Genomic DNA, 16,914 nt, shown 5'->3' on the forward strand with positions numbered 1-16,914 from the left:
AAATAAAATCGTTTTCGACTGTTTTGGAAAAAAAAAACACGCAATCGCCAATTCGCACGGTTTTCTTTTTTATATATATATTTTAGGGATTTGTATTTTTATTAATTCATCGGCACACATGTAATTCTAAACGATGAACACTGTTGTCACTTTACCCCTGCCTGCAATATTATTTATTTCTATATTATAGTCACTTACACTGAAATATGAGTATATTTATATTCATATAAATATTCAGTATATTATATTCATTCATTATATTTATATTCATATCTATATATATATCATTGCCACTTACTTTGGAATATTTTTTATATAAATGGTCACTTTACAATATTCTCATTTCATGCACATCTGCAGTATTTAATATTATACTTTTTATTTATATAATTGTCACTTACGTTGCAATATCTTTTACACCTATACTTTACCTATCAATACTTTTATATCAGGCCACCTTATATCCTTATATCCTCAGTACTTGTTTTTGCACATTGCCTGGTTTGATTTGTTTTATTGTTTATTATTGTGTCTATCTTCTGTCTGTTGACTTGTGTTTGTGTTTTGGGTTTTTTTTTCTACTTCTTAACTTTGGCTGATGTAACAACTAAATTTCCCCGTTGTGGGATGAATAAAGTACATCTAATCTAATCTAATCGAACATAACAAATAAAAACACACACAAAAAAGCCAGACACAAAGGAGGCCTTTTCTTTTCACCTTCTCCTTCTCCTTTTATTTACACACTTTAGCTTAAAGCATAGACTGTAAAGGCTTAAAGCAACTTCCCTTTGCGCTTTCTGTTTTGGCCATAGCCTAGCTAGCTTGATTGGTTTGTGTTTCTGAACGGAGTCGAGTCGCGCTAAAGTGACGCAGCGGTGTCTATTAAAAGCGTCTCGGTGCAGCTGGACAAACATGGCGGCGCTGCTGAGAGGTCTCCGGGCTGGAAGGGTCCTTCGGGGGCTGGGCAGCGGTAAGAAACGACCACCGATTCACTGAGGACGTTGTGTTTATCACCAACAGCCTGGGGGACATATTCCTGCTCCGTCGCTTGTTTCCCCTTTGCAGTGACGTGAGGTTGAACAGACCCAGTGTTGACGTTACGTCGTGTCAAAGTCAACTGTCATTGGTGATCTTGAAGGACAGCACAGGGAAACATTATGTCGTCTGTAGCTTTTAGATATAAAGTATACGGGGGGTAACTCTTGGTTGACATGGTGCTGCGGTTTGTTGACCTCGATATTTAGAGACGGGTCGCATGGTAAACACGTTCCTGCGACTGGGGGGCGTTACGTCTCTCTTGGTACTTGTTACGCAAGCTGTCAGTGTTCGTTTATGGGCAAACTAATAAGGTTTAGGTTAGCAGACAGTCTTGCAGTAAACCATCCTCTTCTAGTGCTGAGTTTTTATTGATTTTCTCCACTGGTGATGTTTATATTGTAGGATGATACTGGTTGTGTTGGTGTTGGTGTACATTAATGCAGTGGACAAAATATTGCTCATCTACTATTCATCAGCACCACAAACTGCAGCCTCCACAGTAACCATGAAGTTTCAATCTACATTTTGTGAACCTTTATGAACTAGGATGGATGTGTTGCAGGGCTGCATTTGTTTTAGCTCGGAGTTCCTAATAAATTGCTGCCAGAGTGTACAGCTTAAATTGTCTTGTTTGAGTGCATGAAATGAGGAACACAGCTCTTTCATTTATATACGACACAGCATTACAATTTGAATTCCCATGCATAAAGATTATAGACACAGACTCCATAGACTGATATTCAGAGTGAAGTCATGTCTTATACTGATATGACCAAAGACTGTTTCCTTTGCACATTGTCACATAACTTTTAAATACTTTTGGTATTTACGAACTAATCTATTTTGAAGAACAAACAAAACAAAACTGCTTACAGAAAAAATAAATCCGATCCACATGTAAACCTTTGCAAGTTTCACCAAAGACCATGGTCTGATCTAATATATTAAAACAACAATGGCTCCATTTGTTGATTCAGTTTTGTTTTATGTCCGTGTTCACAGGCTTTGTAGCTGATTCTACAGACTGTTTCTCCATGTTTGTCAGTCAGTCAGTAGGTTGTTTCAGAGTCATTTGGTTCTGTAAACATGGAGCAATACACTAATCTATTAAAATTAAAATTGCACTTTATGAGGTACTTTAAAATCATACTCTCTACTACTTAAACTCAACTAAACATGTGGCAGAACAACCTTTACCTGCACTGGAGTCATATTTGACCACCAAGAAGATCTGTGCTTCTACACCTCGGGGAAGGTGTGTGAAGTCTTTACTTCTGAATGGAAAGTAAAAGTTATGTAATTTTGGTAGTTCAGTGCAGAATTGCAGAAATCAATATAGTTTAAACATATTTAACATGTTTTATTGTAAATCATTCTCGATTTATTGAAATTAAAGCAGAAGTAAGCAGAATGTTTGTGTTAATATAAGTCTTAAATAGTTCTATCTTCCGACAGCAATCACTTCTATAGAGTGTTTGGTCTGAAACACGGGTCTGTCAGTCACTCTGCTCTGCTGTAAGCCCAGGAGAAAACTTTCCTTGTATCCTACAACCTTTATCCAATGAGGAGAGAGAACGGCATAAAGGGGCGGTCCTCTCTGTGTGTGCAGCCAAGGGATGCGCGTGAATGTGGTGACGTAGGGACGAGGGCGGGGACTGCTAACTCCATCTGCTGACAAGAAGTTAGCCAAAACCACCGGATCGCTTACTTCTGCTACATGTGTTGTCAAACTTGGGTATAATGAAGTTTCGGTTGAATGGTGTAAATTGGTTTCCTGCCTCAGGTCTTAGTAACTAAATGACATATCCTCCCCTCCAGTGGTGGCTGCACCAACAGCATCAACCCCCCAGAGCAGCAGCCTGAGACGCGGTTTTCACTGTGCAGCGCTGAGGCTGCAGGACGAATCCAAATCCGACAAACCTCCCTCCTCCTCATCCACAACCTACCATGAGCACTACCAGGGTCACGCTTCTGAACAGCACACAGCAGCCTCTTCCCAGGGAGACTCGTCATCTGACCCCGCGGCAGAGGAGGCTGCCAGGCCAAACACCAGGTGAGTGGAGATACAAACCAGGATATCTTTATGTGCCAATAAATATAAATTATCGTGATGAGTTAAGTAATCCATAACTGTCACAGTTTCCAAAATCCTGAATCAAAAGCAACTACGCCGACGTTCCTGTGCTGTGTCTATGCCGGTCCGTCACTGTTGTTGTGTCTTTTGTAAAGTTACCAGGACCAGAGCGGAGAGCAGGGCGAAGAGTACGAGACAGAGGAGCAGCTTCAGGCTCGAATCTTGACTGCTGCTCTGGAGTTTGTCCCGCAACACGGCTGGTCGATGGAGGCCATCGCTGCAGGTGCTGAGGTGAGCTGCCATTCAAATTGTGGGGGAAAGGTCATTGCATGAAATACCTGCAAGAGAGACAATTATAGGCATCACATTTTTTATTCAAATGTGTTTTATGGAGAGCCACAGACTTGAGACCACTTTTCAAAAACAGACCTTTTGAGAACTGGTGACATAAGAGGTTATAATGGCATCACAACGATTTTCTTTTTATGATTATCTTTGTGTGTGTGAATGATGTTTGTCACTTGTCTTGTTATGATTATGAATGAGAATGTTGGAAAATAAAAGATATAAATCTAAAAAAAAAATAATAATAATAATGGCATCACATCACACATGATGTCAGAGGTTCTCACTAACCGAGGATGTAAATACGTGCCACATCTGCTATGTCTGCATCCACGATTTGTGAATGAGCCACATCTTCAATCCAGCATGAAATGACTGTATTCTGACAGTAAATCTTAAATAATTTGTGAAGATGAAGACAAATTTCTAAATTGTGGACAAAGTTGTTGTTGTTGTTGTTTTTTTAACGGAATATCATGTACCAGGGTGGTTCACTCTTCAGTCTTTCACTTTTAAAGTTTTCGTGGGCAGATGTGCCTGCCTGGCCAGCTAAGAGCGCATACACATTAGCACACTTCCTCTGGTGGGGCCAACAGGCTTCCTGTTGACTCCCTCCACACATGTAGCCTACCACTTGAAATTAAATTTACTGATGCAGCTCTGATTCAGACTTTCCAGACACTCCACATTTGATGGAAACAGTTAGGATTGTACACACAAGAAAAGAGCTTGTGACAATGCGGAAAATGCATTTACTGTCTTTACAAATGTTGCTCTCCAAGTAATTGTGATTGGGGTGTTGGCGTGCTGTACCGAGCATAGCCACTACACCAGAGTTGTCTCTTTTCCTGGAGACAAGGGTTAGGGGTTAGGGTGACTAGGATGTTGCAGCTTCTAGCTAATATGCTACTGTTTAAAATGTATTTGGCTCAAGCTGATATGTATGTGTGTGTGTGTGCGGTGACACCAGACACTGGGACTGTCCTCTGCTTCCTCTGGGATGTTCAACGGAGCTGGAGACTTGGTTCTACATTTCATCGCCCATTGCAACTCCCAGCTGACAGAGATCCTGGCTGATCAACACAAGCAGGTCCAGCTGGGCCAGGCTGAGTATGTACACACACACACTTGCAGTCTAATTCTACTGTTATAGAGTATATTCCAGGATTTTTTTATTGCCTTACTTTAGGCAATCAAGATAAAAAAAATAACAGTTTTTATTGATTTAAGCAGATTTTTATTATTGATGTTTAGGACAGTTCTCCTTTTTCTTATGTCCATCACCATTTACAGGCTGCTGTTTGAGCTCCAAAAAGAAAATTTGCAAATCTCAGCATTTAGTTTTGAATGCCTTTTGTGTTTCAGACCAAAGAAGACTGCAGACTTTCTAAGAGATGCTGTAGAGACCAGACTGCGGATGTACATCCCCTACCTTGAAACATGGCCACAGGTATAGTGTGCATGATGAGTCAAAAAAACAAAAAAAAAGGACCAGGACCGTAGCAAGAACCATATTTGATCCTCACTATTGTCTCGGTGCGGTCAGGCGATGAGCATCCTGCTCCTCCCTCACAACATCCCAGACAGCCTGAAGCACCTGTCCAGCCTGGTGGACGACATCTGGTACTATGCTGGAGACCGATCCACAGATGTGAGTGGATCCTATCAACCTCGATCCCCTTCCTCCTCTGCTCACACCTTCTTGTCCCCCTTTCATCACCACCCACATAACATCCGGCCCGCCACCGTCCAGGTTACTTCCCCTCCCCCCACCTACAGCTGCTTACACCGTACAACAGAGCTCTTATCTTGTGTTTTTGTACGTGTGCGTCTTATCGTAGCTCCAGTTGAAAGATAATCACGGCACAGCATGAAGCCAGAACAAAAATTAGTGATGAATTTTTACCTGAGTAACAGTCCTTCAAAATCAATCCCCTCTCCGTTGATTGTCACTGCTGTTAAGATCGTATCTTGAAATAGTCAGTTGCATCCATGGAATCACAACTGTCTCTTTTCAGTCGTATGTTACTTGAGTAGATACTTTTATACTGCAGGTGTGTGAAGTCCTGTCACCCCAGTAGCAATACGTTTTTACTTTAAGTGTGCACAGTTTAGGTATGATGATGAACTCTGAAGCATCTTTATGTAAAGAAATTGTTGATTTTGATATTATTGCTCTTCACCTCATACATAACCTAGCTCCTTTTATGCTTTGAAAATCTGATCATAAATGATCCCTTATGTAATCTAATCTGCTCCTTGTTAGTAACTTTAGAAGTGTTTGTCAGTGTGACATATGCTTTAGAGACTGCTCACTAAATATTAATATCTTCTCTCCAGACACAGGCCCCAAAGATTCTCCGCTGAAACACTATTGTCAGTCTTGGTCCTCTTCTTTTAAAGGGATACGCCAAAAAAAATGTTTTGTGTCTTGCCTCACTCCTGAGTCCATGACCAGCAGATAGACACCATCCTTTCGACTGTGCGTGCAGTAACAAGGGAGATAAAGCCGTATCCCCCGTAATTAGCTTAGCTCAAACGCTGGAAGTGTATAGGTAGTGTTAGCCTGCCTCCTAGCCGAGCCGAAATCAGCAGTCAGAAGCTGATTTCATTTTAGCTCTAAACTCTGTAAATATATCACTTTATCAACATTTCAAACATTTTTAGGCCAGAAAGTAGCCGTTTAGATCAGCAGTGTGTTGTTAATTTGTCTAAATACCAGCTGTTTACAATTTTGCTTGGATGAATTTGGCGCTACTCAAGCTAGCCGTTCCGGTTACTTTCACAAAATAAAACACCCGTTGCCCTTTACATACAGAAAACCATGACGATAGAATTTGTGCTTTTACTTTGAAATAGGAAGCTAACCTACCCTCGATGTAGCTAGCTTGAACCAAAATAAACCGCTTTTGCTTGAACCCTCCGTTTTTTTGACCGATCTGGTCCCGTTACCGGCATTTGACCGCTCAAGATGCCTTACCGGAGAGTTTTGTCAGCTCTGAGACGAAGATCGGCCCGCCGGTTTCCGTTTAGAGTTGCTGAAGAGTTTCTCTGATGACTTTAGGTGGAGGCAGGCTAACACTACCTATACACTTCCAGCGTTTGAGCTAAGCTAATTACGGCGATACGGGCTCTATCTCCCTTGTTACTGCATGCACAGTCAAAAGGATGGTGTCTATCTGCTGGTCATGGACTTGGGAGTGAGGCAAGACATGAAAAAAAATGTTGGCGTATCCCTTTAAATGACAACCTTCATTGAACAAATTGTAGTTTTTCTTTTTAATCAGGTTTAGGATTGTGTCACGTGTCCTGTTGAAGTCATTTCTATCCATAATTTTTCTACTTTATTTTCCCCTTTCTTTAAATGTATTTGTGTGTTTTGTTTTATGTATAACACCATACTTATGATGGAGCACCCCCACCCCACCCCCTTTTCTCACACAGATGAACTGGTACACCAAAAGAGCGGCGCTGACAGGCATCTATAACACCACAGAGCTGGTGATGGTTCAGGATTCCTCTCCAGACTTTCAGGACACCTGGAACTTCCTTGACAACCGCATTCAGGATGTAGTCAACATGGCCGGCACTGCCAAACAGGTAGAGTGTAATAATGTCTATAAGTCACAGCCCACATCTGACCCCGTCTCAACATGGAGCGCACTTTTTGTTCTATTGATAACAATCAAACATTCAGGATTGTAGTGAAAACAGAGGAGGCTCAAATTGATTTTTTTAGCTTGATGGGGAAAGATCACTTGTTGATTCACCATACATTCACCATACTTCACCAGATGCAAAGGAACATGTCAAACTAAAAGATGCTTTTGTTCCACTTTCTTCTCTAGGTGCAGTCGACTGGTGAAGCTGTTGTGCAGGGACTAATGGGAGCAGCTGTAACAGTAAGTATTTGGCTTAGTGATCTTCGTCATGATTTGTATTGTATGTATTCTTCTTTTCAAAACGACATTAACAAGAACACACTCATTTTTAACATTTGTACATGCAGTCCAGTAATGCCTGACAGCAGCATAACACCGTGGGGCTCCACATTTACCAAACTCAGATTGTTTAGAAAATATGTTAAGACATTTGACTGTTTATTGATACAAATGTGTCTCATGCAAGTGTTTTGTTTTACAGCTGAAGAATCTGACAGGAGTGAACCAGAGGCGATGATGTTCAAACCTCTCTCAGTCACACTGATCCTGACAGAATGGCTTGTTTGTGTCATGAGCTGAAGATCAATCTATTTTTTTGCTTCTTTATGAAATCTGTTTGAAATGAATCTGAAAATTGAATAATGTTAATTCAGCAAGAGAAAACTATCGTTTGTCACAGGCCACAGGTCTCTCTTTGTGTTCACTGCCATTTTCGACATTTCACAATCCTGCGCGGATCGTTTTCTCTCTTTGTATAAAAGGACACACAGATCAGTCAGTTTGTAAATGGATTAAGTAAGACTTCAATAAAATAGTTATTATTGTATATTTAACATTTTGGGTTTGTCTTTTATTATCTGATTAAAGAAATATGTGGTCCAAGGATTAAAGCCACTATTATGTAAATACTATAATAGTCAAATACAAATAGACAATATCAGATTAATTTGGAATATACAACATTAAAGCAGTACTAAAGAACTTTCAGTTTTGGTTGAGTTTGGCGGCGCCAGTGGCCCAAAGCAGTAGTGTTTTGCCTGAAGGAAGACTCCATTTCCCATGAGCACTAGCATGTAGCGCCGTAAACATCTTGATCTCCCGGTGCATGGAAATTAACAGAAGACGTCCAAACTAAGTTTCTGTTACCAGCGGATAATTTCTCAGTAAACACACATACACAATCCGACGGAAAGGTGCCGCATTGCTGCTCCCTCCTCGTCGTGACTCGCTAAAGTGAAAGTGAAACTTAAGTGAGAGCCGGTGTCCTACCATGCTCCTCAAAGTTTCTTAGTGCCAGTGAAGGCGATACAGACCCCCTCAGGCCATGACAGAGGTGTCATTCAACCTGTTGTAAGTCGATGTACCATCACAAAAGTTATGAAAATATTATATGAAGGTTGAAAAGTTCCTTAGTGTTGGTTTAAATTATATCCACAGTCTTTATACCAAGATCACAAGAAACAAAGTTTGATTTCTCATGACAATATGGGTATCAATCTATCCAGAAAAAGATATCCAAGATAAAAAGATAATCAACAGACTGCCCCTCTTTTAAAAAAAACCTTGTAGTGTACACCTGAGAACTTGTCCGTGCAAATTCTCATTTGTCCAGGTCATCTCTATGCACTTATATGCAGGGGTGAAAGTAAGCCGGTACGGTCCGGTACTGCGTACCACTAAAAGATTCAGAGGCGGTACGCAGTACCAGGAAGATCATGAGAGAGATAAAAAAATAAATAAATAAAATAAAAAGTAAAAAAAATAATAAATCTAATTTCACATGAATTCCCTGTGGTTTGAAATGATTTCTGTGAAATTGTCTCGGTTATTATTATAACACATAGTGTTACAAGATCCCGACCCGATCAAAGACAGAGACATGATCTACTTTCTGTGCGCAGCAGCGCTGCGCCCTGGGACGTCAGCAGCACCACCTGCAGCAGCTGCAGTGTGCAGCTGTGTACCGCGGAACGCGCCGCTCGCTCACTGCTACTGAAGACTGAACCTTTTTTTCCGGTACCGTGAAACTTTGCCCTCAGCGCGTCGTGGCGAGTCCTGTCGGGACCGACGCGGACGTGACACGCGGGCCAGAGCACGCGCTGGGTCTCGGTGCGGCTATGTCGAGCTCGCGGTCTGTTTATGTGAACGCGGCTCCAGCTGCTCGGTGTCGCCACAGCGGTGGTGCGCGTTTAGACCATAGTAGGCTACATCCATGATGGTTTGAAGCAGAGAAAAAACAAACGTGTGTAAAAACAAAACGGAGCTGAAAAATGAAACGATAAGTCAGTTTTGCACCAGTCTGTGGAAACAGCCTAAAGTGAATGAATGACAGCAACAGTTGTATCATTGAACTACTGGAAGATAAAAGTAATGATTACATGACTTTCCGTTTGTGTTGGGGCATATTTACCACTTTAACTCTGTTTTTACTTAATTGTTAAACCACAGTAGGCTAGAGCTTAAATACAAGTTTGATGAGAAACTGTTATTTATTTATTAAATCAAGTAGCCAATTTAGAAGCACATGTTTTTTTCTTCTAATTAAATCGTGGTATTGTATAAGTATCGAGAATCGTGGAAATGTACTAGTATTGGTGTCGATATATAAGAAAGCTCCAGCCTCGATGGCGAGACCGCAGGCTGTTTGCAGGCTAGGATATGTTCTTTTTTATTTATTATGGGGATCAATAGGCTACCTGACATTGTCCTGGGCCAGTGGTTAGAATGGTGGGGCCAGCGATCTTCAAAATTTCCTTTATTGTCTACCCCTGACCCAGCCTTCGAAACGTGTACCACGTTTAACGTTGCAAAATGTCCCAATTAAAATCAGTAATAATAACAATAATGCAGAGAAAAATAACTTTTGGTAATAGTACCGGCAAGAATTTAAAACTACTTTCACCCCTGCTTATATGTAGACTTAACATAACCTACTTATATTAGACAACAATACTAATGGTAGTAGTACGGTATTTACTTTAAAGTAAATACCGTACTTACTAGTTTTTTATTTATTTATTCATTCATTTCGGACATGTTAGTTAAATCAGACTTCATCACACATCATCTCATGCAGCAACATGGCCGAAAAGGGCATGCAAGTAATAATACAATAAACACAGAGAGAAAGGGGGGAAAAACCTTAATGTAGGAACCTTATTTTTAAAAAAAAATTTAAAAAAAATCTAAGTTTGCGCTCTTATTTTGAAAGAGCCTCCCATGACCCGGATATCAAATGGAGACCCGCCTCCATGCTTCATTCTGACCAATCACTAATCGTATTTCCGTCTTCTGGCCAATCAGCAGGCGGTAAATACTTCCGTGAGGCCTTCAAGTCGGACAGCGGTAGTGTTGTGTGTGTCGAGTTTACAACGTCGTTGTCCGTCGTCTTTAACGCCAATAATGCCGTATGCTAACCAGCCCACGGTGAAAATCACAGAGCTGACGGACGAAAATGTCAAGTTCGTCATTGAAAACACCGATTTGGCGTAAGTACTCTTTATTTCTGTAGTCAAAGAGAGTTGGTGCGTGTGTGTGCAAGAGGGCAGCCATTATTCTCCTCAGGACCAAAACACACTGATGTCAGGAGACTGTTCACCCTAAATAACAGTAGATAGATGATACCGGTCTGCACAAAAAGTTCATAGTATTTGTTCGCTGTCGTGAAATGTGTGTGTTTACATCAAAGTTATCGGCATTTAAATAAACTCAGTTTGCAATGGACAGTAATCCTGTTGGCCTAAACTCTTCTCCTAAACTGCATAAAGTAGCCTATACTTTTATGTTTGTTTGATTAGGGTAAAATGTGTCACAACTTTGTTGTGCATTGTTGGCCATAAGTGTTGTAAAGTGAGTAAGTGTAAAGGGACATGTTTGTTGGGTACAAGTGCTAAAACAAAAACCACACCATCAATTTGATCATCTTTAAGTAAAAATGAAGAAAAAATAAAACTCATAGTGAAATCACATATGATGTATTTTGCATTTCGTCTTAGTAGCGCAGCCCACTGCAAACCCCTCTGCAATAAATGCAGAGTGTAGTCAGTGATTGTTATGAGCCCCTGAGACAGTCAGAGGTTATTTTTCATATTTTTAACATTGTGTAAGAGTTATATTACCTCAGCCTTATCCTACTTTAAAGTTGGATTCATCTTTAAAATAGGCTACAAACGTTGGCAGGACAGAAAAAATGTAAACACATTTTTTGTTTGAGTCAGGACTGGTTTTGAGATGATGTCGGTGTATCTGCCCAGCTCAGGAAGTTAAGGTTTATTTTACCTCTGCATACCTAATAAATAATTAACAGACAATAACAAAAATATTTGGCTTAGTATAACGGTGTTGATATCAGTGATCCTTACCTTATCAGATTGAAACCAGTGGTGGTACAGTGGTGTGATGTGAAACATTAATGGTCATTTCAGTGTCAGTTCTGTTCACATCTAAAAGCATCTGTCTTTCTCTTCTCCAGGGTTGCAAATTCTATCCGCCGTGTCTTCATGTCAGAAGTTGCCACTATAGGTAAAGTATAGCGTTTTTTGGTTTCATTAAAGGGACAACGAGGAGTTTTGGAAAAGCGAAGTGTTTTCACACTACATTTATGAGCCTCCGCGCACCGTGAAATTCTTTGACCGGCGCAAGACAGACTCATGTTTTCATTCATCAAGAATTAAAGTCAGAGGTTGGAAGACGATCACATACCGCCGTAGTTCCGACCATAAACGGCGATTCGGCGGCGTTATTCTCATAACTTGCCGCGAAACCGAAAGTAAAGAAACGCTGGTCGGCTCGACCAGCATTTCCACCACCACTAATAATAACAAAATAACGATAGAGACAAAACGATATATTTATCGAAAATGGGCCCATTAACAAGTGTGGGTAACGTAGATTCATCCACATTAATATGAGACTTTTTTATAACCAAATAGAAACTCCTCGTTGTCCCTTTAACTTGCATGGGTAAGAGTCAAAAAGTCACGTCAACAATTTGTCATTGTCTAAATAGATTTGGAGGAAATTGGCCTCGCTTCAGTTCAGTGAGTTAGATGTTGAACAGGATGTTTTCTTGATTTAGATCATCTTGACTTGACACAAACAGCACAGACCTCACTAACATTTACTGTTCTGTTCCCATACTTCATCGAAGTAGCATCAATAGACCTTTTTCACTGTGGACAATTTGACATGTCATAGCAGGACAAGCATGGGTGGATTTAGTAATGTTAATAACAGCTGATATTGTGTATGCTAGCTCATGGATGTGGCTTAACAAACATGAGTCAGTAGAGCTCGTTTCACCTCTGCTATGGAAAATGAAAATGTCCACCTTAAAATATCTATCCCCAAATGCAGCTGAATGGATTTTAGACATCATTAATTCTATTACCTGTATCTTTGCTCTTTGTCTAAATACTTTCTCTGTCCAGTCCAGCTGCTGTCCAGAAGTTTTCCTCCTGCATGACTGCACTTGATGATCATCTGTATCCCTTTCTCCCAACACAAAAACTCTAACTGAATAAACCTGCATGACTTTATTTACAGCAATCGATTGGATCCAGATCGATGCCAATTCCTCAGTTCTTCATGATGAGTTCATTGCCCACAGAGTCGGTATGTATTCGTGACTGGGTGATAGTAATTTGATCTGGAGTTAAATATAACCTCAGAGGTCTGATGCATGTGAAGGTGACTGTCGCCTGTTTCCTGTGTTGTCAGGTCTCATTCCTCTCACCAGCGATGACATTGTGGACAAAATGCAGTATTCTAGGGTGAGTATTAGGTGTCCATCATTAATTAGGGAGCCCAGTAAGTCTTAAATGCATCACCATTAGCAGTGGAAGACTGATGATGCTGAAACACAAGTGACACATGATACATTATATATGATTATGTTAAACAGTGAGGTCTGAGTGACTATCAGACTTAACAGGATTTTTATGTTCAGGGTGTTTGCTTTGATATAACTGACTTTTATTTCATACAGTAATGTCTGTAAATTCTGTTGAACCATTTTCCTTCTCTATATATGGTGTGATTTTATTTTATTTTTTAAAATATATAAATCTTCTAAAAACCCTTTTGTTTTGTGTTATAATGTATCCTTGTCAAGGGCTAGAATTTGAATTTTTTGATATCCTAAATCATGGACTGGCGAAGAAACACTTTCTTCTTACTTGCAATATTTTTTATTGTTAAAAAAAAAGGCCTTTTAACAATTAAAAAGATATATATATATATTGCAAATAAGAAGAAAGTGTGCGGGACATTCTTCGCCAGTCCACATTGTTCTCCTCCTCAGACGCACCTTTCTGTCAAACAGTGTGCAAAATTGTTTCCACTGCAGATATCCTAAATCTAACTCTAAATCAGTTTATTGTAGGGAGTTGCTGTACCCTGATCACCTGTTCGGTACTGGATGAAACGTTGTTATGCCTCCACACCACAATAATGTTTTTGGGTTGAACGCCTCATTCTCATGAACGCAGTATCTCAGTTCCACCTTGATCGGACTTCTTCAAATTTGACACAAACTAGTCTGAGAGAAAATCAACCAGCAGGAGGTGATTGTTGTGTTGCTATTATTTTTTTAATCGCGCATACAAAGCCTGGTTTTGTATAAATGATGTGATATTATAGCGCAGCTCCTACAGAGGTTTTCTTAAATTGTAACTGTTGACTGAGGCTTTTCCTCCGCTACTGCTGCAGGACTGTACCTGTGATGACTTCTGTCCAGAGTGTTCTGTGGAGTTGACCCTGGACGTTCGATGCACTGAAGATCAGACCCGTCATGTCACCTCACGTGACCTTTTGTCCAACAACCCCAGAGTCATCCCGGTGAGTGGTTTCTCACATTTATTGAAGTTCTTGCGCAGAAGCAGAAGATGAAGCTGACGGTGTTTTTAATGCGGTTTTCCAGGTGACTTCCAGGAGTCGAGACAATGATCCCAATGACTACGTTGAACAAGACGGTGAGCATGAAGTCACCTGGAGATATAAACATTGGTCTTAAAGGGACAACGAGGAGTTTTGGAAAAGCGAAGCGTTTTCACACTACATTTATGAGCCTCCGCGCACCGTAAAATTATTTTGACCGGCGCAAGACAGACTCATGTTTTCATTCATCAAGAATTAAAGTCAAAGGTTCAAAGAGGTTCACATACCGTCGTAGTTCCGACCATAAACGGCGATTCAGCTGCGTTATTCTCATGACTCGTTGCGAAACCGAAAGTAAAAAACGCTGGTCGGCTCGACCAGCATCTCCGCCACCACTAATAATAACAAAATAACGATAGAGACAGAACGATATATTTATCGAAAATGGGCCCATTAACAAGTGTGGGTAGCGGAGATTCATCCACATTAACGTGAGACTTTTTTATAACCGAATAGAAACTCCTCGTTGTCCCTTTAATCTTTTCCTGTGTTGTATTATTTGTGTTTCCATGGATTAATCCCACATTGTAAAGTCTTACCTTCTCCTTACTCTCTCCATTTCCTCCTTCGCCAACACAGACATTTTGCTGGTGAAGCTTCGTAAAGGTCAGGAACTGCGACTCAGGGCGTACGCCAAGAAAGGTTTTGGTAAGGAGCACGCCAAGTGGAACCCAACAGCGGGGGTGTCGTTCGAGTACGACCCAGACAACGCACTGAGGCACACAGTGTACCCACGACCTGAGGAGTGGTATGTCATCTATTGTAGTATTACTCACCATAAGGGATAAATGAATAATAAAACAACTTAATCCCTCAAACAAACTTCTTGTGCATTTCCCCTGACAAATATGATGTCACTCTGGTTTCAAGGCCGAAGAGTGAATACTCAGAGATCGAGGAGGATGAGGTTGAGGCTCCATACGACCCCAACGGGAAACCAGAACGGTGAGGACACAACTTTCTTTACACAGATTGAAGTTCAGCTCTGTATTATTTCAGCCCTTAATATTTGTATAAAAACAAATGCAAATTAAAACAAACTTTCAGAAAGACTCACACTGATACATTTCTGCAGTTATAATGATCACAATCATCTCAACTCATTCACAGTTTTCCTGTCCTCACCCTTGTTGCTTTAAATATATTTCTTCCATTCTGTTCAGACCCTCTGATATCCAACAATTAATATTTGGGCTTTATATATTATATATTGTAAATCATGACAATTGACAGCATATGAATTAATTAATGAATAGTGGGTTGGTAGATCCGTGATGATTCTCACCACTTCTTTCTGCAGCATTGATTGAGTTTGTGTTTGTTTTTTTATGCGTTTCCCACAACACATCAACACACCATAAGTAATGTGTGGTGGTAAGAGAGACCATTTGAATATATGTAGTGATATCTGGTGTAAACACTGTATAATTTTGTCCTCACATTAACTTACATGTGTGTGGCTTCCAAAAAAGTCCATGTTCATTTATGGCAACTCTTGTTTTTTGATTTGACTGTTTCCAAACATCATATACTTAGTCCTGCTTAAAGGGATACGCCAACATTTTCTTTCTTCGTGTCTTGCCTCACTCCCGAGTCCATGACCAGCAGATAGACACCATCCTTTCGACTGTGCGTGCAGTAACGAGGGAGATAGAGCCGTATCCCCCGTAATTAGCTTAGCTCAAACGCTGGAAGTGTATAGGTAGTGTTAGCCTGCCTCCTACCCGAGCCGAAATCAGCAGTCAGAAGCTGATTTCATTTTAGCTCTAAACTCTGTAAATATATCACTTTATCAACATTTCAAACATTTTTAGGTGAGAAAGTAGCCGTTTAGATCAGCAGTGTGTCGTTAATTTGTCTAAATACCAGCTGTTTACAATTTTGTTCGTACAAATTCGGCGCTACTCAAGCTAGCCGTTGTGACCAACGCACTTCCGGTTACTTTCACAAAATAAAACACCCGTTGCCCTTTACATACAGAAAACCATGACGATAGAATGTGTGCTTTTACTTTGAAATAGGAAGCTAACCTACCCTCGATGTAGCTAGCTTGAACCAAAATAAAGCGTCTTTGCTTGAACCCTCCGTTTTGAGCGATCTGGTCCCGTTAGTGGCATTTGACCGCTCAAGATGCCTTACCGGAGAGGTTTGTCAGCTCTGAGACGAAGATCGGCCCGCCGGTTTCTGTTTAGAGTTGCTGAAGAGTTTCTCTAATGACTTTTGGTGGAGGCAGGCTAACACTACCTAGCCTTTGAGCTAAGCTAATTACGTTCTCCCTTGTTACTGCACGCACAGTCGAAAGGATGGTGTCTATCTGCTTGTCATGGACTTGGGAGTGAGGCAAGACACGTAAAAAAAAAAAAATGTTGGCGAATCCCTTTAAAATAACTCAGAAGTATAGCACGAAATGCAAACATCTAGAACATGACTCATCCACGGCTGGTTTCTCCTCCTTCCAGGTTCTATTATAACGTGGAGTCCTGTGGCTCCCTGCGACCGGAGACCATCGTCATGTCGGCGCTGGCCGTCCTAAAGAAGAAGCTTAGTGACCTGCAGACTCAGCTGAGCCACGAGATCCAGAGCGACGTGCTCACCATCAACTGAGGGCGTCTTACTGTCGGACCGGGACTTACCTCACACAGCTTTGTAAAGATCAGAGCGGCTGACTTTGGGATCACTGTTGGTCTCATGGCACACGTCTCAATACTGTTAATGGATTTCTTGGATTATTCAGCAGCAGTGATTGTGACGTGCTGAGGAGGCAGAACACGTTCAGTGGGAGTTTGTCTCAGAATTATGCTAATTTAGTTTTGTCGCTATCAGTGTAAATGTTCTCTTTTAATAAATCTGTTTTTG

General features: G+C 40.8%; 2 protein-coding genes across 3 annotated transcripts; both read left to right on the forward strand.

The window, feature by feature from the left end:
* The first annotated feature begins 849 nt into the window (after nucleotides 1–849).
* coq9 (coenzyme Q9 homolog) lies at nucleotides 850–7,955 on the forward strand. Of its 2 annotated transcripts, none has more exons than XM_083973121.1 (9): nucleotides 850–973; nucleotides 2,860–3,094; nucleotides 3,271–3,406; nucleotides 4,431–4,570; nucleotides 4,826–4,910; nucleotides 5,007–5,213; nucleotides 6,905–7,060; nucleotides 7,309–7,362; nucleotides 7,604–7,955. In XM_083973121.1, exons 1-9 carry the CDS (start codon nucleotides 916–918, stop codon nucleotides 7,637–7,639), a joined length of 1,107 nt encoding a protein of 368 aa, XP_083829247.1. In that variant the 5' UTR covers nucleotides 850–915; the 3' UTR covers nucleotides 7,640–7,955. The 2 variants fall into 2 exon arrangements, with proteins under 2 accessions (XP_083829247.1, XP_083829248.1); XM_083973122.1 differs by having other exon boundaries at nucleotides 5,007–5,111.
* A 2,498-nt stretch (nucleotides 7,956–10,453) lies between these two features.
* Nucleotides 10,454–16,913, forward strand: polr2c (RNA polymerase II subunit C). The gene is made up of 9 exons (XM_083974473.1): nucleotides 10,454–10,610; nucleotides 11,594–11,643; nucleotides 12,667–12,735; nucleotides 12,841–12,893; nucleotides 13,831–13,959; nucleotides 14,042–14,093; nucleotides 14,638–14,806; nucleotides 14,929–15,003; nucleotides 16,518–16,913. Exons 1-9 carry the CDS (start codon nucleotides 10,525–10,527, stop codon nucleotides 16,660–16,662), a joined length of 828 nt encoding a protein of 275 aa, XP_083830599.1. The 5' UTR covers nucleotides 10,454–10,524; the 3' UTR covers nucleotides 16,663–16,913.
* The last annotated feature ends 1 nt before the right edge of the window (nucleotide 16,914 follows it).

The sequence above is a fragment of the Trachurus trachurus genome (genome assembly GCF_905171665.1).
Source record: "Trachurus trachurus genome assembly, chromosome: 6".
Taxonomy (NCBI): domain Eukaryota; kingdom Metazoa; phylum Chordata; class Actinopteri; order Carangiformes; family Carangidae; genus Trachurus; species Trachurus trachurus.